Source organism: Dryobates pubescens, chromosome 28, assembly GCF_014839835.1.
Source record: "Dryobates pubescens isolate bDryPub1 chromosome 28, bDryPub1.pri, whole genome shotgun sequence".
Classification (NCBI taxonomy): Eukaryota; Metazoa; Chordata; class Aves; order Piciformes; family Picidae; genus Dryobates; species Dryobates pubescens.
Window position 1 is genome coordinate 12,022,257 of NC_071639.1, and position 22,719 is coordinate 12,044,975.

General features: G+C 43.9%; 1 protein-coding gene across 1 annotated transcript in view; it reads left to right on the top strand.

Moving 5' to 3' along the window:
* ATG5 (autophagy related 5) overlaps window positions 1–22,719 on the top strand; it is a 40,662-nt gene that overhangs the window by 13,618 nt on the left and 4,325 nt on the right. The window contains exon 7 of the mRNA XM_054174094.1: window positions 11,829–11,946. Within this exon, the coding sequence (XP_054030069.1) occupies window positions 11,829–11,946 (118 nt within the window). The remainder of the gene's footprint in view (window positions 1–11,828; window positions 11,947–22,719) is intronic.

A 22,719-nucleotide genomic window follows, 5' to 3' on the forward strand; every position in this document is an offset into this window, starting at 1 on the left:
CAGAGCAGATGGCAAGGCTTGTCTGAGCATCAGAAAGCATCTGTCAGGAAAAGTAGCTCACTCAGAGCATTGTGTTTGGTTTTTCACTGAGTTGTTTGTTTGTTCTCTGATGGGTGTGGGGGTGTTTGAGCCTTTTCATAGAAACCACGTAAGTGGGTTTGCCAAATGGAGGGTTTGCTGTCTGAATAAGGTAGAGACCTTTAAGCCATGAGGGAAATTTTCTGTGCTATCACATGATTTCATGCCAGTAAAGCTTGCTTTTAAAAAATTAAGCCTAATTCATCCATATCTATCCCTTTGACCAGGAGTACTTCTCTTGATTCTCATTATCTTTTCAATTGGAAGCCTTTGCTAGCTGTAGTTTAAAGCCGAGCTGTGTAACTAAGAGTACAAGACCAAACACCAATAAAGATTGGATGTGGCACTTGGTGGCTTGGTTTAGCTGATGTTGTGGTGTTAGGTCATAGGCTGGATTTGATGATCTCAAAGGTCTTTTCCAGCCTCAATAATCCTGTGATGCTGAGACAGCCTTTGAAGAGGTTAGTGTAGATCATTTTCAGCAATGCCCCCCTGGATATTGCTAAGTATTTTCAGTATTGTTCCTCTTTCTTTGAGAAAAGAGTGGATGCAGGTGTTTCTAGCTATTTTGGTTTGGTTTCTTGGTTTGTGCACTGATTGTTGCTCATCATAAAAATCCAAGTATTGAAAGGAGTTTTTAGAAAGTGTTACAAAGGGTGAGATTATAATTTCATTTCAGCAAGGTGCTAACTCCTGTAGTTTTAACTTAATTTTGCAGTAGTGAACTATGGTTAACTTAAACTGAACAGTACTTAGTGGCAGACTTGCCTATGCTGAAGTAACTGATCCTTGAGAAAAAGTATTCAGATGTTTTTAACCCCCACCCAACCCAGCATCATCTAACCTGGCCTTGAACACCTCCAGAGAGCAGGCATCCACGGCCTCCCTGGGCAACCTCTGCCAGTGTCTCTTCACCCCCACTATAGAGAATTTCTTCCTACTCTCCATTCTAAATCTGTCCTCCTCAAGCTTCAATCTGTTGCCCCTCATCCTATCACTACAAGCCCTTGTAAAAAGTCCCTCCCAGCTTTCCTGTGGCCCCTTCAGGTACTGGAAGGCTGCTCTAAGATCCCCCTGGAGCCTTCTCTTCTCTAGGCTAAAAAGCTCCAACTCTCTTAGCCTGTCCCCATAGGGGAGGTTGTCCAGCCCTCTGATCATCTTCATGGCCTTCTCTGGACCTGCTCCAGCAGTTCCATGTCTTTCTCATTCTGGGAGCAGCAGAACTCAGAAGAGCAGATTAGAAGGGCAGAGTCACCTCCCTTGTACTGCTTCTTACAGTGGACATTTATTTCCTATGCACTTCCCAGTGTTGTAGACATGTAAGGGTACCACCACTTAAGGGGGATGGCAGCAGATTGCTAGGTATTGCCTTCAGTGGGCAGAATTCCTCCTCTTGGTCTCCATGCCACCAGATTATTGGAAGGAAATTCTGTGTAGGGAACTGCCCAGATTGTGTTTTGGCAGTGTGAGGTGGATGAATTGGTTTTCCTTCAAAGAAATGTAGTAGGTTATGTGACCAACTAAGGAAAAGTCAGCCTCAGCAACAATTGCCTGTGACGTGCAGGAAAAAATGCATGCACTAAAGGGGTTTGATCTGCTTTGCACTAAAAGCTTGATGTTTTTCAAACCCCAAAGGCTCTTTCAATTGTAAAGTCTATTAAAATACATTTCTGAAGAATAATGTGAATCATATCTCGTGTGGCATCCAAATCTGATGGGGTGTGTGGGAGAAAAGAGATGGCAAAAAATGTAAGTGTCGTGCTTGAGTAAGTCAGAACTAAACCAACCACAGGTGGTTCTAAAAGCCCTTATCCAGCACCTCTTCTATGAAGTGCAGCAGCTCAGATTGAACCAGACTCCTGACATCTACTGTAGAAGAAAAAGATTGGCTGTCACTAGGGATCAACTCATTTGCAGCTTGCAATGTTTGCTGAGAGGTAGTGGAGATTTTCTTGCCGGCTGTCAGAGTCTAAACTGTGTCATAAGGAGCTTGCACCAGATGAACCTTTGGCATAGGTGGAAACTTTTTCTACCAGAGATGGTTTTAAAATAGTAATTAATTTTGGGACACTTTGACTTGCATTTTAAAAAAGTGCCCCACTTGATCACAAGTATAAGCTGCTGTGTCTTCAGCTGGCAGTTGCATGATAACTTCTTTACCTTTCTGCCTGTCACTTCACTAGTGGTTTGGTTTTTTTTCACTTGCTCTTTAACAGCAAGAGAGAAAACCACAGTAATGTTTGGAGAATATTATGTGTTTAAGAGGTGCTTTTCTTGCAGAGTGCTAGAGCTAGTTCAGCTGGTGGGCTTCTGCCCTGTGTTTGTTAGGCCAGCTGGTTTTGCACTTTCTGCTTGAACAAACTGTAGGGCTGATAGACAGCAGGAAGTCTGCATCAGCCTTTGGCTCCAGGCACCGTGATGGGGCATATTAGTCAGGCATGTAAGAGGAGTCTCTACGTGCTGATGGAGACTACCCTGAGGAACCAGTGTCTGCTGTCAGTATTGCAGATGGAGTCTCAGATGTTGCACACGTAGTGTGCACTCACTCCCCAAGTTTTGGTGTCTTGCTCATTCCCTGAGTATTGGTATCTTGTTCCTTCTCTGTGTCATTCTCACCCACTTGCTCTCTCCCTATCAGTCATCCTTCTTTCCTCTGGAGCAGATGCCAGAAAGAAGTCAATGCCCTATGAGTGTATAGGATTTAAAGCTGTCAAGAGCACTGCATTCTTGAGAGTAAGACTTATTGTTTTAAAGAAAATGCATTCAAATTATTCATGACAAGCTCTTCTTGAGTCACAGGCTGGCTGTAGTGTGTTTGCCAGCCCAAAAGGGGATGATCTGGGATTGTTTGTTTGCTTGTTCCTCTGTTTGGGTACTGGGATGTGCCAGTGAGCATTTCCTGTGCCTCTATTTTTCTAAGTGTTTTGATTAGGTTATTAATTTTATTACCTAATTACATAATAGGCCTTAGCTTTGAATGAGTTTTTCCTATCACAGCTCCCTTAAGATGTTGTGATTAAGTCCCAGTCACAAATTGTTATGATGTTTATCTGCCTTAGTAACGTGAGTGAAATTCTCCACACTCACTGAAGCATTGGTCAAATCCAGCACTTTGCTCTTTCTGTCAGAGTTGCACTACTGAGATGTCTAAAGAGGTTTAAATGTCTGCTGTGACCTGTCCTCTAGAAACAGCCAGGTGGGAGGGGGAAATGAGATATTCTAAGACATTATTAGTGTCTGGCTCAATAAATGAATCAGAATTTCCAGCATGGCCCTCTCCCAGGCAGCTGAAGATGGTTTATTTGTATTTCCCCATTAATTGGCAGAGGTCAGGTAATCACCTGCAAAACCCACTACAAGTATGCATATCAGCATCACAGTTTGGTCCCTGTCATGACAACCAAAACAGTTCTACTGTGTCCACCTGCACAGTTTTCTTGTAACACTGAATCCATCCTTGTATGGTAGGTTATGAAAATCTCTTTTTGTCTGGGCTGAAAAGCCTCCATTGCATTTCAAGGCTGAAGTTGTCTGGCTTCAACTCCAGTTTCTAGACTCTGTTTTGCCTTGCACCTCTTTGAAGTCATCTGCCTTTCTAGCCCCCAGATTGATTAGGGATGGTTTCAGCAGCTTCACTTCTCTGTGTTAAACTGAATCCATTGAGCTCCTTAAGCCACTCATCGTGAGGCTTGCTTAGCAGTGCTGAAGTTGGTTTTTAGTCATCTTCTCTAACACTACTTTGATAATCCTCAAGATTAATATTGAAGTTTGGGAGACTTAGAGGCCAGAAGTTTATTTTTGTAGGATTTTTAGATCAAAAATACTTGAGGCACTGATGGGATAGAGTTAGGCTGCTGCTTGACACTGCAAATCTGCAAATGCTTTGTGAAAGAAGTAGAAGTGGAAGGACTTTAGCAAGCAAAAGAGCTAGAAAATAAAAGTGCTGCTGACCTGAAGAGGGCAACACAACACAGCAGGTTTCAGCAGCATCTTGCTTAGTGCAAAATGTTCTTGAATAGACCTGTGTGTGATACCTTAATTAACTTGTGGTGGTGGTGGTCCTGTGTATAAAAAACCCGATGTTTTCATAAAGGACCTGTTGCAAATAGGTCAATTTAGTTGTTACAAGCTTCCTTTTACAAAGAGGAAGTTTGAGTGAATGTGAGAATGCTGTGAAATGCTGGTTGCTCTGTTTGTAACAGCTGTGCTCAGCTTGATTTGGTGCTGAAGAGGGGAAAAAAATGATCTCAGATTCCTCATCAGTTGAGTGCACAGAGTGGCTTATTCTAAGAACTGATGGTTCAGCACTGAAGGAACCCTAGCACACTTTCTCCACTTTTAGATTACTTCAAAACCAAAGCTTCCCAAAGGAGAAGTTCTAAAAGCTTTTGTAGGCAAATATTTTCCCTAGTGTCTCATTACTGGGGAGAAAAAGAAGGCAAACAAAAGAAAACACTGTTGGCTCATGTCCAGCTTCTCATCCACCAGGACCCTCAAGTCCTTTTCTGCAGGGCTGCTCTCAATTTCATCATCCCTCCAGCCTGGTCTGGTATTTAGGATTGCCCCAACCTAAGTGCAGGACCTTAACACTTTGCCTTACTGTACCTCCTGAGCGTCTCCTCAGCTCACCAATCCAGCCTGGCCAGGTCCCTCTGGATGGCATCTTTCCTCTGAATTGCTTTCTAGTACTGAATGTGGAGGTAAATAAGTTGATGTAAATGTTCCTGCAACAAATTGGAATGTAAACCATGAGGTTTGGATTCCTGTGGCTCCATTTCCCTAAACTGTTTTATGAAGTTAATGCCCTTGTATATTTATATATCATCTTAAGTGTGTTAGGGAAATTAATTATGTATGGAATTAAAAATAATTGCACTTTTCACCACAACATTGAGTATTAATTCTGCAGCATATGAATCTGTTGAGAGGCTGGGATGAAGGCAGTGACTCGCAGAGCTGCTGCCAGGTCTTGTAACGTAACTGCAGCGCTGCCTTTCTTTTGCTCGCTCAATCATTTTGCTTCTCTGTTTCACTTGTTTCAGCCAACACAATCTGATTTGCCACTTTCACAGCACATTTGTTACCTGCTCAGCTGCTTAGTTTGTAGCAAGAGGGTTTCCTTGCTGCCTGAAATTTACAATCCTGAGCTGTGTTCCTCTCAGACTGGGGATGCTCCTGGCTGCGTGCCTGTGTGACCTACTCTAGGTGCTCCTGCTCTGGCAGGGGAGTTGGACTCGATGGTCTTTCAAGGTCCCTTCCAACCCCTAACATTCTGTGCTTCTGTGACTGTGCAAATTAATGCTTCAAAATACTAAATAGCTCATGTGAACAACAAATATGCAGGCAAGTGCAGAAAAAAGGGGCTGCTATGGATACTGGCCAGGTTTTTGTACAGAAATAATTTGCAGCCTTAATTTCACTTCTAAAATGGATTTAATCTGCTTGAGTTACACTCTCCATTGCAGAAACTAACTGTTGGGGCTTAGCTTTGCTTTTGTTGAAGACAGGATGAGGGGCAATGGTTTGAAATTAGAGGAGAGGAGATTTAGATTGGATGTTAGGAACAAGTTCTGCACCATGAGGGTGGTAGAACACTGCAGTAGGTTGCCTAGGGAAGCAGTTGAGGCCCTGCCCCTGGAGATACTCAAGGTGAGGGTGGACAAGGCTCTGAGCAACCTGATCTAGTGGAGGATGTCCCTGCTGACTGCAGGGGCGTCAAACTAGATGACCTTTGGAGGTGCCTTCCAACCCAAACCATTCTGTGGCTTGTGATAGGAAACACAGAACACTGAATGTTTGGACGAGATTTAGAGGTCTCCCTACACACAGTTTTGCCTATAAAGCTTTTGATTATCTACTGGCATCCCCAGCTTATGCAGCCTGCAGGCATCCCAGTGATGCAGAGTGGTGAATGTGAGTTGGGCTACAGCTGCTGGTGGACTTCTTTAGTGTGTAGTCACCTGTTTGTTTTCTGAATGATAGTCAGTGTTTGCCCTGCTATTGAAATGTTTTTCTCCCTACGTCACTGATGCTGTTTGCTGGCTTGTTTGGGCCACCTGATGCTAGCTGCTTACACATGTAAAAGCTCTCTCTGATGTGGGATTTATTTTTTAATTCATTGGTGATTTTTGAATTCTCTTTTTCCAGGAGGCAGTCAGATGTTTCTGCTGACCTTATTCTGCAGCTATCAGGATATGGGAAATGAGTTTAGAGGCCAAGGAACCTCTCTGAATACATGACTGGTTTCTGAATTAAAGTCAAAATATGGAGGAGTTGAAGCAACTGTAGATAACTTTATTCAGATCCTAAAACTTGGGCCAAGAGGTCAAGAGGTAGGGCAAGTCCAGGAGGGTCACTGTAGGCTAGGTTCTCAGAACTTGCTTCATCCTCACACCCAGAAGTATTTCTTCCCCATTGTGACACAAGTTCTTTCTTACCTGAGTTTATTGGTGATTTTCAGTTCAATTCCATTGAATCTTTCTGTCTGATGTCCTGCCTGTCTAGTTTCCACCCAGTGGAGGCTTTTTCTTTTGAAACAAACCAAACAACAAACCAAACCCAACCCCCTGGAAACATTCCTTGTGCTATTTCCACAATTCAGTAGTTCTGGTGGAACATAAAGCGAAAAAGAAGCCAAAGATGGCCAGAAATGCCAGGAGGAAAACTGCATTTTGGCACCAGTGTATGAGCTGAATTTCTGATGGAGCTTTGTAGTATCTTGCTTCCAGACAAGCACAGCATTGTGATGGTTGTGTGACTACAGCAATCCATCATCTTTTCAATTAGTCACTTTTTCATTGTTCATTGAGGCTTTTAACTGGAAACATTTCTACAAAGCAGAGTATCTGAGAAAAATCTATGGACAATGTACTTAGGAGTAAATATTTATGAACATCTATACAATTCTGTATTCCAGTAGCAACTTTTGTAGATTCAAAGATTCATAGAATGGGTTGGGTTGGAAGGGACCTTGAAGATCATCCAGTTCCAAGCCCTCTGCCATGGGCAGGGGCACCTCCCACTAGCCCAGGTTGCTCAAGGCCTCATCCAACCTGGTCTTGAGCACCTATATGGAGAGGGCATTCACAACCTCCCTGGGCAACCTATTCCAGTGTCTCACTACCCTCACTGTCAAAAATTTCTTCCTAATCTCCAGTCTAAATCTGCCCTCCTCAAGCTTCAATCCATTCCCTCTCATCCTATCACTACAAGCCCTTGTAAAAACTCCCTCCTCAGCTTTCTTGCAGCCCCCTTCTAGTATTGGAAGGCTGCTCTGAGATCTCCCTGGAGCTGGCTTTTCTCCAGGCTGAACAGCTCCAACTCTCAGCCTGTCCCCATAGGGGATGTTCCCCAGCCCTCTGATGATCTTTGTGGCCTCCTCTGGACCTGCTCCAGGAGTTCCATGTCCCTCATGCTGGGAGCACCAGAACTGGATGCAGTGCTCCAGGTGTGGGTCTCATGAGAGCTGACCAGGGCAGGGGAATCGCCTCCCTCATCCTGCTGGTCAGACTTCTTTTGCTGCCAACTCTTATTATTACCTCTGAAACTCCTTGGTTGAGTTTAAATCAGCTTAAACAAAATGATTAAGTTTTAATTCTGAGAGGTTTTGTTGGTGTAGAGTGGTTCTGTACAAACCAGCACAGACTCTGAAGCTGACAAGTTAATGAAAGTAGGATGGAGTTTGTAGGGAGGTCTCAAGTTTTAGGAGGTGCCAGCTTATGGAACTTGTAAGGCATTTTTTTTATTCCCTTATTTATTTATGTTTTGCTTTGTGGATCCAATATGCATGGCAACTTCTGTTTGTTGAAATACTGATACAGCAGCAGAGAGGCATTCAGGCAGAAAAGCCAAATCTCTTCCTCTAGATGGAAACGCCAGTGACTGTGAGTTGCCCAGACTGAACCCCCAGCAGTTCAGGAGTTATGTTTTGCATTTTAAAATGCATCCTGTGTAAAAGAACTGACTAATTAAATTGTGGATTTCATGCAGTGTTTGATGTTCTGTTGATTCTGAAAAGGACCAGGCAAGCTGGCTACTCTTTTCTTTGGCAGGATGATAGGGAAGAAAGAGTTCTAATTGCTAGCACGACATGCATCTATGTCCTGGGAGGCTTTCTGCTGCCTTAAAGGTCCTCTTAAAACTTTCCCTCACCTAGAACTCTTCTGTATGCCTGGATAGGTAATTTTTTTTCTCACTGTAATTTTGTTTTCACTGTCACTTTCCTGTCTCTGTTACTGTTTCAACTTTCTTTAAGGAGAGCAAAGTCCTCCTTTGTTCTGCACAGCACAAGAGTTGTGGTGCTGTGTAGTTGTATAGAAGACTGAGAAGTTTCACTTGCAGTAAATAAGTCTAAATTTCTAGAAAATATTGAAGATGAGTGTTTGGTTCCATAAAACCCCCAATGATTTGAAATGGAACTGGGGACCTGTTCAGTGTGCAATGCACTGCAAATGTGGGGGCAGGGGGTTTGGGTTTATATGCTTATGTATTTGGGGGCATTGCCTTTGTAGATCTGTCACCAACTTCCTGATTGACATCTTTTGTGTCATAGATTCATGGAATGGTTTGAGTTGGAAGGGACCTTGAAGATCATCTAGTTCCAAATCCCTGCTATGGGCAGGGACACATCCCACCAGCCCATGTTGCTCATGGCCTCATCCAACCTGGCCTTGAATGCCTCCAGGGAGGGGGCATTCATGACCTCCCTGGGCAACCTGTTCCAGAGTCTCAGCACCCTCACTGTCAAGAACTTCTTCCTAATCTCCAGTCTAAATCTGCCCTCCTCAGGCTTCAATCCATTCCCTCTTACCCTGTCACTAGAACCCTTTGTAAAAAGTCCCTTCCCAGCTCTCTCCTAGGCCCTTTTCAGGTGCTTACATCCTACACATGCATCCAGCATCTTCTGAGCAGCTCACAGCTAGGTTGGGGCTGGACTGTAAAATCAAATTAATTTTTAGAGCACTATATCCTGTCCAAGCTGTGATCATCTTAGTAGGAAACAGTGATGGATACTGCTCAGGCCTGATGGCAGTTAACAGTACCACAGTGATGTCTTTGTGGGTTGGGTCATAGGCTGCACAGCTTTGCACTGTTGATTAAGCAAATACTGTACAAAACACAGCAGTTACTCACCTTGGCCATTCCTTCATGTGGTGGTGTAGTAAATGCTGGAGTAGAAAGCTGTAGTCAAGTTGAGCTTCTCCTACTAACTGCCACACTTCAAAAGGAGTGCTGGTAAGCTTTTTCTGAAATGATTTCTGACTAAGAGGCTTTGAAAAATTAGCCTATAAACATTCTAACTGTAGGATGGGACTTTTCTTTTGACTCTCTCAAGGCACAAAGCATCTGCTGCAGGAGAGGGGTGAAGTGTAAGCATGCTGGGCTAATACCCTGCCTGTAGGATTCTATTTGTGGACAACAAGCTTTGTATAAACAACGTGCAGCTCCTTTTATCATTTTAACATTGATGGAGAGCAGGGATTTTTATTTACATTACCACATCTGTGGTGCTCAACACTTCAAATGCAAAACTGAATTCATTTGCTGTAATGCTTCCTGATAGCAGCTGAGGCTATTGCTTTGCAGCACTCAGCAGCTATGTGGGAGATTTTGGAGAGTCCATCCTTGGCTTTTCCCTCTTGGCAATTAATTATTGCAATGAGAAATACATTGGTTATCATTTATTAATAAGTAATTAGAAACTGCAGTACTCACTTGGGAAGTTCTCCACTTCAAAGTTTGTTGATGATGATCACCTTTGCCTGCATCTTTTTTTCCCAGTGTTAACTTCCACTTCTGCTGCTTCAGTGAGTAACTGGTCCAGGGCTAGAACATTTGTGAGCAGATTGAATGTTCTCTTTCTTTGCAGGCATGAGCAGTGGGCATCTTCCTGTTGGAAATACTCCACAGGATATCTGAGGAGACTTGTTTTGTCCCTTGACTCTTGAGTGAGTCCAGAGGGCGTCACAATGATGATCAGAGGGCTGGAGTTGGGGCTGTTCAGCCTAGAGGAGGGAAGGCTTCAGGGAGACCTTAGAGCATCCTTCCAGGATTTGAATGTGGCTACAGAAGAGCTGGAGAGGGATTTTTTGACAAAGGCATGGAGTTATAGGACATGGGGTAATGCTTTCAAACTGCAAGACTCTGGATTTAGTTGAGACATTAGGAAGAAATTCCTCCCCATGAAGGTGGTGAGGCACTGGGGCAGGTTGCCTAGGGAAGTTGTGGATGCCCCCTCCCTGGAGGTGTTCAAGGCCAGTTGGAGAGGGCCTTGAGCAACCTGGTTTAGTGGAAAGTGTCCCTGCCCATGGAAAGGGGGTTGAAATCAGATGATCTTAAAGGTCCCACCCAAACCCTCCCATGATTCTATGAAATGGCAAACTCTTGGCAGCTGTGATTAGACTTCTGTGGATTAGTAGTTTTATAAATGAACTCAGTGGGAATCTGTTTGGTTGTAACAGTGCTTTAGGGGTTTTTTTCCTGTCTTTTTTTAATGTTTTGAAGCTACACTTCTGCTCTGTAATGTGCCAGAGTTCACTGCTCAAGTGTGGATCTGTCTGAGGTGGATCCTGCTGGCTGTGTGCCTCCCATCATTTTTCAGACGTTTCATTAGCGCTGTTTGTATCTGCACTCTGCTGCCCTCGGGACACAGAGAACTGACTGCAGCAGCTACTCAGCTCCTTCTGATCAGTCACAAGAAAAACTGGGAGAAGACAATTTTTCCATTTTTGGAGTCTGTTGGCAAGAAGTAACAAGTAGCTGTGTGTCAACAGTTCTGCCCTGTACTGCCCTGGAATTACTTTGAGGTGCTCTACCACTCCTTGCTTTGCTGTTCCAGAGAGGGTGAATGACAATTAAGTTGTCATGGTTAATCCACTGCTTGTGGCTTTTCATGTAGGTAGGTAGGTAGGTGACAAGAGACCACATCTGAACTTCCTTTCTAAATTCATTTTTAACTTTTCAGGTTTTTCCACTATCCTTGGTTGGGTTGGGTTGGTTTGGTTTCCCTCCCCCCTCCAAAAGCCTGCACCCGAAGATAAAATCCTTCTTGGTGTGGTGTTGTTTTGTTTCTAGTTTGTTTCTAGGAACCACTTTCTAAGTGGTAGGGAACTATATCTGGAAAGACAGTGACTTGTGTTGCTTCTTCCAGTTCAGACAGTATGTGGTCCAAGTGGAACTGACTGGAGCCCAGTCACCCAGAGTGCAGCCCATGTCAGCTGCTTTCTGGAGTCAACTGCTAGCAGAAATCTGTCAGCAGCTGTTCAGAGCTTGGTTAAAAATTGTGATGTGGTTCAATAAGAGTTTTTTAACTTCTGTTTTCTGGCTCAGGTGCCCACTTTGTGAGGAGATTGTCAGGAAAAATCTTATTCTGTCCTTTCAGTATCCCTGGAGGTGTTCAAGAGGGGATTGGACGTGGCACTTGGTGCCATGGTTTAGTAGTCATGAGATCTTGGGTGACAGGTTGGGCTTGATGATCTTTGAGGTCTTTTCCAACCTTATTGATTCTATGATTCTATGAATATCAGATGTTTTCTGACCCTGTTTGTTTATTCTGATCCTCAAGGAAAGGGATTATCTTAACATAACCATTACAAAAGTGTATCTGTAGGTCTCATGAGGTACTTTGCTTGAGCAGAGTGGGAGAATCACCTCTCCTGCTCTGTCTTATTTTCTGCCTATCTCAAATAGTAGCATTACATATTTGTATGGACCTTAAATTGTTGCTTTTGTTACTTTTGTTATTAAACCAGGCCACAACAGAGAGACCTTTTATACAGAAGCTATTTCGACCAATTGCTTCAGGAGGAGAGTTGCATACTTTGGGAGATCTGCTAAAAGATGTCTGTCCTAGTGCTATCACCCCTGAAGGTATTGTAGTGATAACTTTTGTCCAATAAGCTAATTTTTCTGCATCTTTATTGCTCGTGTCCAACCTGTTATCCCACACCACCTAATCAACTAAACCATGCAACCAAGCACCCTAGGAAGCCTCCTCCTCAGCACCTCCAATGATGGTGACTCCACCACCTCCCCAGGCAGTCCATTCCCATGGGCCATCCCTCTCTCTGTGTAGAATTTCTTCCTAACCTCCAGCCTAAACCTCCCCTGGCACAGCTTGAGACTGTGTCCTCTTGTTCTGGTGCTGGTTGCCTGGGAGAAGAGACCAACCTCTGCCTGTCCACAACCTCCCTTCAGGTAGTTGTAGAGAGCAATAAGATCTCCCCTGAGCCTCCTCTTCTCCAGGCTAAGCAACCCCATCTCCCTCAGCCTCTCCTCACAGGGCTGTGTTCCAAGCCCCTCACCAACTTTGTTGCCCTTCTCTGGACACCTTCCAGCAGGTCAACATCCTTCCTAAACCAAGGGGCCCAGCACACTCCCTCTGCCCCACCTTGAGCGAAATGCCTCGGTGACAGTGGCTGCATCTTTTTGTCAGTACAACATAGTCAACACAAGCGTCTCTTCCCCTCTGTTTTTCTCCATCTGCTCAACTTCTTTCCTTCTCCCCCTCTGCTTTTCTCTTTCCCAATGACTTTTCATTGCACTGGAAGCTTCACAGTCGCTGTGGTGATTGCTTGTCTGTGGTGACATCCTTAAGTGCGCCTTGTGCCGTGGGAACGCAGGGGATGTATGACTTTCAGACTCAGCCATATATGTGAGCTGTTCCTGCTGCCAGATACTTAGGGACCACCACAAGAAGAGGGAGGGAAGGCTTTCAAGAGCCACCCACAGTGTCTATATGCCTTTGCTTTAAGAGGCATGGATACAATTAAGGCTCTCTTTTAACCATGCTGAGAAAAAAAAATATTTCAGTGAAAAAAAAAAACCCTCCTGTCTGTGTGGAGTGAGCACAGAGATTGATCAGCAGCTCTTGGAAACAGGAGGCAAAGAACAGTGTCAAAAGTAGAGCAGGTTGAACAGTGACATTAAAACCCTGGTAGTGAAAATGGTCTTGGTAAAACACTGTGTCAATACTACTCTGGCTTGCTGCAGACTGTGGGTAACTGTTTAGATACTGTGTTTGATTTAAATTAGCTTACAGAACTATTTATTCAAGGCTTTTATTGTTTGTTGAAGTGCTCAAAAAGATAACTTGAGCAATGATTACCCCAAACCATAGCTGTCCTCAAACTGGACCTTTGTTTAATTATGGATTCATAGAATGGTTTGGGTTGGAAGGGACCTCCACAGGTCATCCAGTTCATGATAGATGTCTTGTTTATTTTAATATGAAACACCCATTCATGAGGGCTCCAGGCTTAGAATCAGATTCTTCAAATTATTCATGCTACAGCTTGTAAACTTCTTGTCTGATCTTTCTTTCCTTGTGCTTGTGGATGCCACTTGCACAGACAAAAGCTGATCCTTTAATTGAACAGTTCTTGTGTGGTAAAGTGGAATTGTCAGCAGTAGTTCCAGTTCCAGAAAATGAAGCTGTCTTTTACATCACTTGGGAGTTGCAATTTGTGAGAGGATTCAGTGTGCTGTGCAGGATCAGGCTAAGATGAGGCTTAATACTGTCTATGCTGGCTGTGGTCTCTGAGACTGCATAGTTGTAGTTTCTATGCAGGTAAAGAAGAGATGTTAGGAATAAGTTGTTGCCTGCAAATGTAGCACAAGGTCACACCACTGATATGGTAGAACACAGTGCTCTTGGGTATTCTTCCCAAAACTGCTGAATATCAATTATCTGTGCCTGAAGGAGATAGCCCCATGGCTGTTCTTTCCCTGCTGTCTGATAACCTCTGTCTCACTGAGCTGAGGTAGATTAGGCTACCTGCTTCCAGCAACAGGTAGCCCAGTGTCATTTGTGGCAGATACATAAAGCTGGTTTGTGTCTGTTGCAGCATTTCCTCATGGGTTTGTGCAGCTGATGGTAGGTGTTCCTGCTGCCAATTAAGGGGCCTTTGTTTCCAGAGGTAGTGATGGCAGCTCTGAACTTCAGAGTCTGTAAAATTTGAAGGAAAAAAAACCCCACCAAAACAAAACAGAAGCAACCTAAAACATGTGAATAGTTCACAACAATTGGAACAAACTGAAACAAACCCCCCAACCAAACAAAAAACCCCTCCAACAACCAAAACCCAACAAACAAACTCAAACCAAAAACCCCCCACCCAACCCCCAAACAAATGAACCAAAGAATAACAACAGAACAGCCCCCCCCCAAAAAAACCCCAAACACCACCACCAAAACCAACACCCCAAAAAACCTCCAAAGCAAACAAACAACCAAGAGCAAACTAAAAAGCCCCAACCCAGAGCAAGCACAAGCAAATAAGAAAGAGATGTTTAGTAGTCATTTATGAAGTTCCTGTGGAAGAACATCCTAATCTTGTAAACAGTTCATTTAGGAATGGTGACTCATCTTCTTAGGAGGAGACGAACACAGTGTGGTCTTCTCTGACTGCAGAGCAACAACTGGAAGAGTTCAGCATAATGCAGTGAAGAGGGGAAGGGTTAAAATGAGAGAAACCAGAGTTGTGCTGGGGTGGGGAGAGAGAGAGACCTCTTTCCTCTTCCAGAACCCGAAGTGGAAGACGCTGTGCGTAGCGCGAAGATAAAAACTCGGTGTAATGCAGAAGGAAAGAGTTTTCTTCCCCTGCTATCATGTCTAAACAATTCTGGATGCAATTTGAACTTGCCAGTGTTGTTGAAGTCTTCATAAAACTTGTTTTGATTTTTGTCTCATGCTTCCTTGAAGGCTCAAATGGTAAACATTTGGGCACAGTGACGCAAACAGTAGGCTATCAATCAGTCCCAGTTTTCACAGCATTGTTGTTCATTCAGAAAAGCTGTGTGAGCTGACCTCTTTCTATAGCAGTGTCATTAGTTCTTTCAGAAATAAAACAAGGATCAAAAAGACTTCCAGGGCTGCTGCTTTATTTTTTACCCCCCCCTCCCCCTTCTCTTAAGACTTTGCTGTACTGAATGATTCTGTAAAATTAGGGATCAGCTGTTTCCAATTAACCCTCAGATTGGGTTTTTTACTGTATGCTGTATGAGAGGCTGCATATTAATTGGGTTTGCTCTCCTTCAGTTTTCTAAGCCTTGTCTCTCCAGTAAATTAGTCAAACAGAAAACTGGATTTGGGTTAGATTTGCCATTTGGGCTCCTAATTTTGATGCAGTGTAATGGAAAGGGTAAATGTATGTGGTGTGAATGTCTTTGGATTGACATGACACATAACTGGGCTTGTCCTGTCTGAGGTCAAATTAGCTGGACCTGGCTTTACCTTGGGAGCTGCACAGCATCACCCTGGTCCTTGCTGCTCTAGTGGTGAGCAAATTTAGGAAGCTTTTGCTTCCCCTATCTACCTAGTAAGTTTGGCTCCTTATAGTCTGTGCAATCTGCTCTCAGTGAGGTGGAGGCACAGTGCTGAATTACTTCTCCAGGCCACCTAAATATAGGAATATAACTAGCCCTGGTCACTGTTGGTGTGTGGCTTGAAAGTTGACAAGCCCAAATGCTGGGCTGTGCACTTAGGATGGAGTAAAGCTGGGCACAAGCATGAATTGGGGAAGGAGTGGCTGGAGGGCAGCCTCACAGTGAGGGATCTGGGAGTGCTCATTGGCAGCAGGTTCAACAGGAGCCAGCAGGGTGCCCTGGCTGCCAGGAGGGCAAACCGCATCCCGGGGTGCATCAAACACCAGCTGGTCAAGAGGTGATGTCCTCCTCTATTCAACACTGGCTGCAATTCTGGGACCCACAATTGAAGAAGGATGTGGAAGTCTTTAAATGCATCCAGGGAAGAGCAGAAGAGCTGGAAGGAATGTCGTGTGAGGCATAGCTAAAGACTTTGATGTTGACTAGTTTGGAGAAGAGGAGGCTAAGGAGTGATCTCATTGCTCTATGGAGGGGAAGTGCAGAGGGAGGAGCTGATCTCTGTTCCCTGGTATCCTGTGGTAGGAAGTGTAGGAATGGTTCAAAGGTGCATCAGTAGAGGTGTAGGCTGGGCATTAGGAAGCATTTCTGTGCCAAAAGAGTGGTCCAAGCCTGTCAGTGTTTAAGAGACATTTGGACAATGCCCTTAACATGCTTTAACCTTTGTTCAGTCCTGAATTGCTCAGGCAGCTGGGCTAGTTGTAGGTCTCTTCCAACTGAAATGTCCTAGTCTAGCTTAGTCTCTCCTTTAGAGTTGGAACTAGATGATTTTTAATGTCCTTTCCAACCCAACCCATTCTGTGATTCCACCCAGCAACTTCCCTGCCATCACAGAATAACGTGCTGCTGCTTTGTGACTTAGCAGCGGTTCCTGGGCATGGCCATGCACGCACATTCAGAAGGGTAGAATGTAGGAAGAGGTAACAGCAAGCAGGGAAAGAATCCTGTTTGTCAGGCAAGCCTTTGGGAGTTTGTTCAGCTTCAGCTCCATTTGTTCTGTCGGCCACCCAATAAGTTTTATTAGTATCAGACCCCAGCCTATTCTCTTTAAAATTTGGCAGAAGGCAAATGGCTTTAGTCAGGCACCACACAGTTTAAGCCTAATGCTAACAGTGGTATGAAATGGAGAAAGTAAAATCTTCTACAGAGCAAAATAACTGTTTTGTTTGGGGCTTTTTTTCCAAATTCAGCTTATGCTGTTTGGAGATCCCAAGGCAGCATTTCTGCAGTTCTCTGCAGAAGAGAGGTGGCAATTTTTGCCCTAATCTGCTTCGTGGACTGCAGTAGAGCTGCTCCTGTGAGCTTTAGCATCCTGCCCCCGAATCCCTGATGGAATGCTATGGATCTGCAAGTCTAGGCAGTCAAGGAAAGGCTGGGGGGGGAAATTGCTAGAACCTGGGCAATGCCATGCATGAGTTTGAGGCAAAACTGTTGGAATCAAAGCATTTTGACAAAATGGTTTGGTTGTTTTAAAAGGGACATTTGTTTGTGTTTTTAGGAGGAGACCTCAGGTTGTTTATGCTCTGTATGGACTTTGCAGTGTGTTCCCACAGAATTTATCACTTAGACAAAAAAGGAGTGAAGAGAGAAAAAAAGGAAGGAGAAATTAGAGGCACAGAGGGGTGATGTGGCTTGCACCTGGTCACGCTGAGGTCAGTAGCAGAGGGAAGAAATGGATGGGTTTGAATCCTGATCTAAATCAGTCTGCCTCACCCCAAGGAGATCACAGAGGTCACTCACTCTCTCGATGACTGAGCCATTGAAAACTTCACAGAAGAAAAGCAAACCCAAACCTTTCTTCCAGTTTCTCATATATCCCTGCTCACAGAAACAAGCATGTCAGCAACAGCTAAAGTACACAAGGTCTGTAGGCTTACAGGATCTTTTCTTTTCTGCTTAGTGTCATAGAAGATGTGAGAATGCACCAAAATAGGTTGGGTTTTTTCAGCAAGGATCAGCTTCCTGCTAATGTTTGTATGCTGTAGCATCACTGCTGCCTTTAGTGCTGTAACTGGTGCAAGTGTAACTGGAGGCTTCAGTGGCTCTACCAAAGCTTTTGGGAGAGAGCAGTAAACCTCTGTGAAGGCTTCCAAAGGGAAACGCTCAACCAGGGCACTGCAGTGCACAGCCAGATTCTGAGACCGTGGTGTCAGTGCTTTTATTTACACTAGTGAACAAAAGAGCATGAGGTGGTGTTTGTGCTCTATGACTGTTAGCAGTTCTCTGGCAGAATTTTGGTATAGGCCAATTAAGACTCTCCCAGAAAAGCTGAGCAGTGTTCATGGATTAAGAGTCTGGGGACCGTTCTCATTCAGCAGGCAATATGGAGGGGGAGACAATTTAGCTTGAATAGGCAGGAGCTGTTCTCTGGCACTTGGCCTGGGGTTCAAAGAGTGGATCCTGGCATATTTTATGAGCTACATCTATGCTTTTAAAATAGGAATATGCACTGTACCTTTAGGGAAGGACTGAGTAAAATCATTCCCATCTGCTTTGCTTCTCTCTTGCAGTCTTGTTCTGTTCTGCCTTGATGCAGATGTACAGGTACAGGTGTAACCTGATTTTTCCCATGAGATAAATATTTTACACAGCCAAACAGAAGAGAACTTACAAAACTAGAGGATCTAGAAAGGAAAGATAAGAAAAGTAGGAACCTTACCAACAGCATGAAGCAGAGTAATCCACTAATGAACAGTTTGCTGAATCCTCTTCTCTTCTCAAAGGATTCAGCAGCCCCTTCTTGAATACCTCATTTTAATCAGAGCTTTTGGTAATTTCACATGCAGTGAATAAATTGTAGTTTCCACCAGCCCAGGTTGCTCAGGGCCTCATCCAGCCTGGCCTTGAACACCTCTAAGGAGGGGGCATCCACAAGCTCCCTGGACAACCTGTGTCTCACCACCCTCACTGTAAAGAATTTCTTTCTAATCTCCAGTCTAAATCTACCCATCTCAACCTTCAAGCTATTCCCTCTCACCCTACACCTACAAGCCCTTGTAAAAAGTCCCTTCCTATCTCTCTTGCAGCCCCCTTCAGGTACTCTTTTGTCCAGGTAGCTTATGATACTTGGTAACATTGCTAACCGATTAACTACACCAACTTAGCAAGTTCTCTTTGCAGATGCTGTATGTGCTGTGAGCTTTACAGATCTACTCTTCTACTGAAGGGTGGGCAAATACTTTCTGAACTGAAAAAAATATTGAAGCCACCAGTCAGACTTCCAAAGCTTGTCAGACAACCTGTCAGCTTTGAAGCTCTCTCTTGTGATACTGTGGGGTGCAAAAAGGAAAATGAGCTTCTGATGGAAATTCACTTCCAGCCTGGAGTCTGAACAGGGGCAGCTGTTTTGAGGAGGTATTTCTTTATTTGCTGGTGTTCCTTTTCAGTGTAAAGAGCCCTTCAGATATTCCATCACTCACTCCTCCTCTCTCCACCCCTTCCGGAATTTTTTCGAGATGAAGTTATTGAATTGTGCTGTGCTGGAAATCTTTGGATAGTCTCTTAGCTGTTTCAAAGAACTTACAGTACATGAACAGAAAAAAAGACCCCAACCTATTGCATGTACAAACTCTCCTGCCTGCTCATTAGAGAATTTGTTTTTGCAGGAGTCAGGGCCCGGAAGAAGCTAATGTAAGGACTTGAGCAAGGGTTTGTATTTCTCTGATAAACAGCACTCCCCTTCTGTTTGTGATCACAGGATGAAAGCTCTCTAAGCTTGTATATGTACATTTTTACTGCTACATCATGTAGTGTGCTCTTAAGATTGAGATCTCATTCCCCAGGAAGCATTTCTGTCTAAGATTAATTGCCCTTTTAAAAATCAGTGTTTGATGTATTCCTTTGGCTATATCCTGACTCACTTTAACCCTCTTTGACCTGACCCCGCTGACTATTACCGCCGTGGCTGAAGCAGAAATCCTTCAGCTTGATGTATGCAGTACAGACTTGAGCCTGTGGTTTTTCACATCGATGGATTCAATTAGCTGAGTTTTTACTGATCAGCTTAGCAGGGGTTGGAGAATTTGTCAGACATGGAACAAAACTGTCCGTCCTTGGGGGGTTAATTGAAGAGCTCGTCTCCGTTTTCACGTGTAGCTTGCATGGGAAGTTGTTTGCTTTGTTAACTATCAACATAATATCGCTGCAAGTAGCCACTTCTTTAAGAGGCACAAGCAGTGTGTTTTTCTCCAGTTAAACTGGGGATGGTACAGAAGATGAAATAGCAACCATTAAGCCTTTGATCTGTGTATATCACTTTGCACTTTTCAGGCAAACGTCTTAAAACTGTAATTGTGTCCCCAGTGTCCCCTTCTGGATGCATTCAGATAAACAGATAAACTAACAATTAGCATTATGGCTTGGTGAAAACTGATAGAAAGGTGCTGATCTCTGTGCTGGCAGTGAGTTTGCAGCAGCAGTGATGCTTGCTGGGAATAGTTCATCGCCTGATGAGCTGAAGGAAGTTAATTGCGAAAGATGGAGAGCCATGAGAATGGAGGAATATTTGCAGGCACGATGCGAGTTATAGGAACTTGAAATAAAAGAGAGGTTGAAAGTTCAAGAATGCCATTAAAAACCTTTAAAAGTAGATGATGTGCACATGCAGAGGGAATATTGTATAGAGAATATGCTGCTTAATTTGGACATAACAGTATTTTGAACACAGTGACGTTATAAAAGCCCTCTCAAACTGTTCGCAGCAAGAGGTCTTTTGCAGCAAATGAATTTGCCTTCTATCTGTCTTTATAGAGAGAAATCTTTCTCAAATATTTCTTTCTCAAGATCCATATTGATCACATTTAGCTCCCTAGCTGTACACAGAGAAAGCTTAATTTCTGACAGTCAGTTTAGAGGGAAGGGAAACCTTAAATCTAATTAAGGTTGTGGGGTGTGAAAGGGTTAACTTATTGTAAGTCAAGACGCCTGCTGTTCAAACTAGCTCCACAACTCCTAAAAGTGATTTAGCTCTCCCTCAACAATGGAAAACATCTCATGGATGAGTTGAGCTCCATTTGTCACGCGTTCAAGTGCTTATCTTTCAATGCACACCTTGCCAGTGCATTGTGTGCTGGGCTTCTCCCGTGCAACAGCAGCGGGATCTGCGCTGAACTTTGCCACTGGGTTCACGTGTGCAGAGCCAAACTTCAGCATATGGCTCAAAACTCCTTATAAGCTTCCGTGGCTAACCCCAGTCTTTTCTGACCCAGCACAGGTTTATTGCTGGTTTCAGGGCTGAGGCACTGGAGAAGGGGTGTAAGAATATTTCTTGATGAGAGTTTCACCTTCAAATTCATTTTTTTTCCTGCCTGCAGCTAGATGTTGGATGGGGAAGTATCACAGTATCACTAAGGTTGGAAGAGACCTCAGGCTCAGTCGTGCCAACTGTTTGATTTGATCTCAGTGTTTATTCCAGATACAGAATCACTCTGAGGACTTGTTCTGAATGCCCTATTGACCATGGATTTCTGCCTGTGAGTTCTCCAGCTGACATCACCACCAGTGGCTTTCCCCAGGGCTGGTGGGCTATGTAGGCAGGAAGGAAAAGCCAGTCCTGTGCTTTCATGTCACGTATCAGCCTCTATGTTTTTGAGGTCAGAGGACCTTTTGTTGTGGCTGGGCTATTTTAGCATTGCCTTTGCAGAATTCTTTGTGTGTTCTAGCTCTTGGTTAGGAGGTACTGAACAGCCTGTCTGGCTGCCTGTGATCTAATCTATCACCTGTGTTTCTGTGTGAGCTGATGAATATTCCAAATCAAGGGAGAGGATAAGGAGTTTGGTAGTTTATACCCAACTAAAGTGAGGTAAAAAGTATGTTAGGATTGCTGTGGAATAGGAGTCACTTCTAGAGCTCACTACTGGGAGAGCAGGGTGGAATTCACAGAAGAGTGAGGAAAGCCTGGCATATGTTGGCTGAAATGGGCTAGAGTGAAGCTTCTGAAAACTCATGCTGAGATTTTATTCCCATTTCTTTAAAATACACTTAAAAAACCCTGTTCAATGGAACCTGTGGGAGCCTTAGACCTTGAAGTTACCACTTCTTACCTATAAAATATTTTATATCAGTAAAGAGAACTTGAGGTATTCCCTGTCTGAAGTGCTTGTGCTGAGCTCATTCAAAGAGCAAGCAATCAGGCTGCCCAGGGAGGCTGTGGATGCCTCCTCCCTGGAGGTGTTCAAGGCCAGGTTGGATGAGGTCTTGAGCAGTGTGGTCTAGTTGGAAGGTGTCTGTGCCTGTGTCATGGGAGTTGGAACTGGATGTTCTTTAAGGTCCCTTCCTCTTCAAACCATGCTATGAATCTGTGAATCATTGGCCAAGAGACTTGACCAAGCTCACCTTTTTCTGTTGCAGGCATTTCCCATAAAACTGTGTAGGAATTGAGCACCTGTTAGTACTCAGCTGAGCAAGCAAGACTGGTTCGAAACACAAGGTTGTTTTTCTGTTGGAGTGCTTGGGTTGCTGTTACACATGCACATGCCAGAAAGGATTGCAGAAATGTTCTCACTAGATTTGAGTTTATGAGGGTGCTGAGAGACTGGCACAGGTTGCCCAGGGAGGTGGTGGAAGCCTCATCCCTGGAGGTTTATAAGGCCAGGCTGGATGTGGCTCTGAGCAACCTGAGGTAGTGTGAGGCATCCCTGCCCATGGCAGGGGGGTTGGAACTGGCTGATCCTTGAGGTCTCTTCCACCCCTAACAGTTCTGTGATTCTATGAAATGAAAAGCCTAAAACTATCCATTTTAATTTCTAATTATGTTTTCTTTACAGAAGATAAGTAAAAGCAAAGTGTCAATGTTTGATTTATGGGTGGTTGGATTCATTCTGGAGCTAAGCTTGCTCACTGAGCAAAGAAACATGTCACAGCCTTTGAGCTGGTGTCTAAACTAAGTGATCTGAAATGTCTCAAAAATGGCTTAGTAGACAACATGTAAGCAGAGTTATTTGCTTCTGGAGATGGAATGGTGTTAAATTTTCCCCAAAACCTTTATATTTTGTGCTTCTCACTTGCCACTAGCGACCTTTGGGAGCTGTAATGCCTTCTATATTCATGAATTTCCACAAGGAAGGCAAAGGAAAATAATCCTGGGACAGCCACTCTGCTAGGAGATGACTTAATTAGTTTTGAGCTTTGGGCTGTTCTTTTCTTTTGTGAATGCCAAACCAGTAGTTAGTATTTTTGCATCACTTTAGTAACCTAAAAATAGCCTGATTTGAAGGAAATAGTTACTGTGTACACACATCATAAAATCTTCCTATGAAAGAT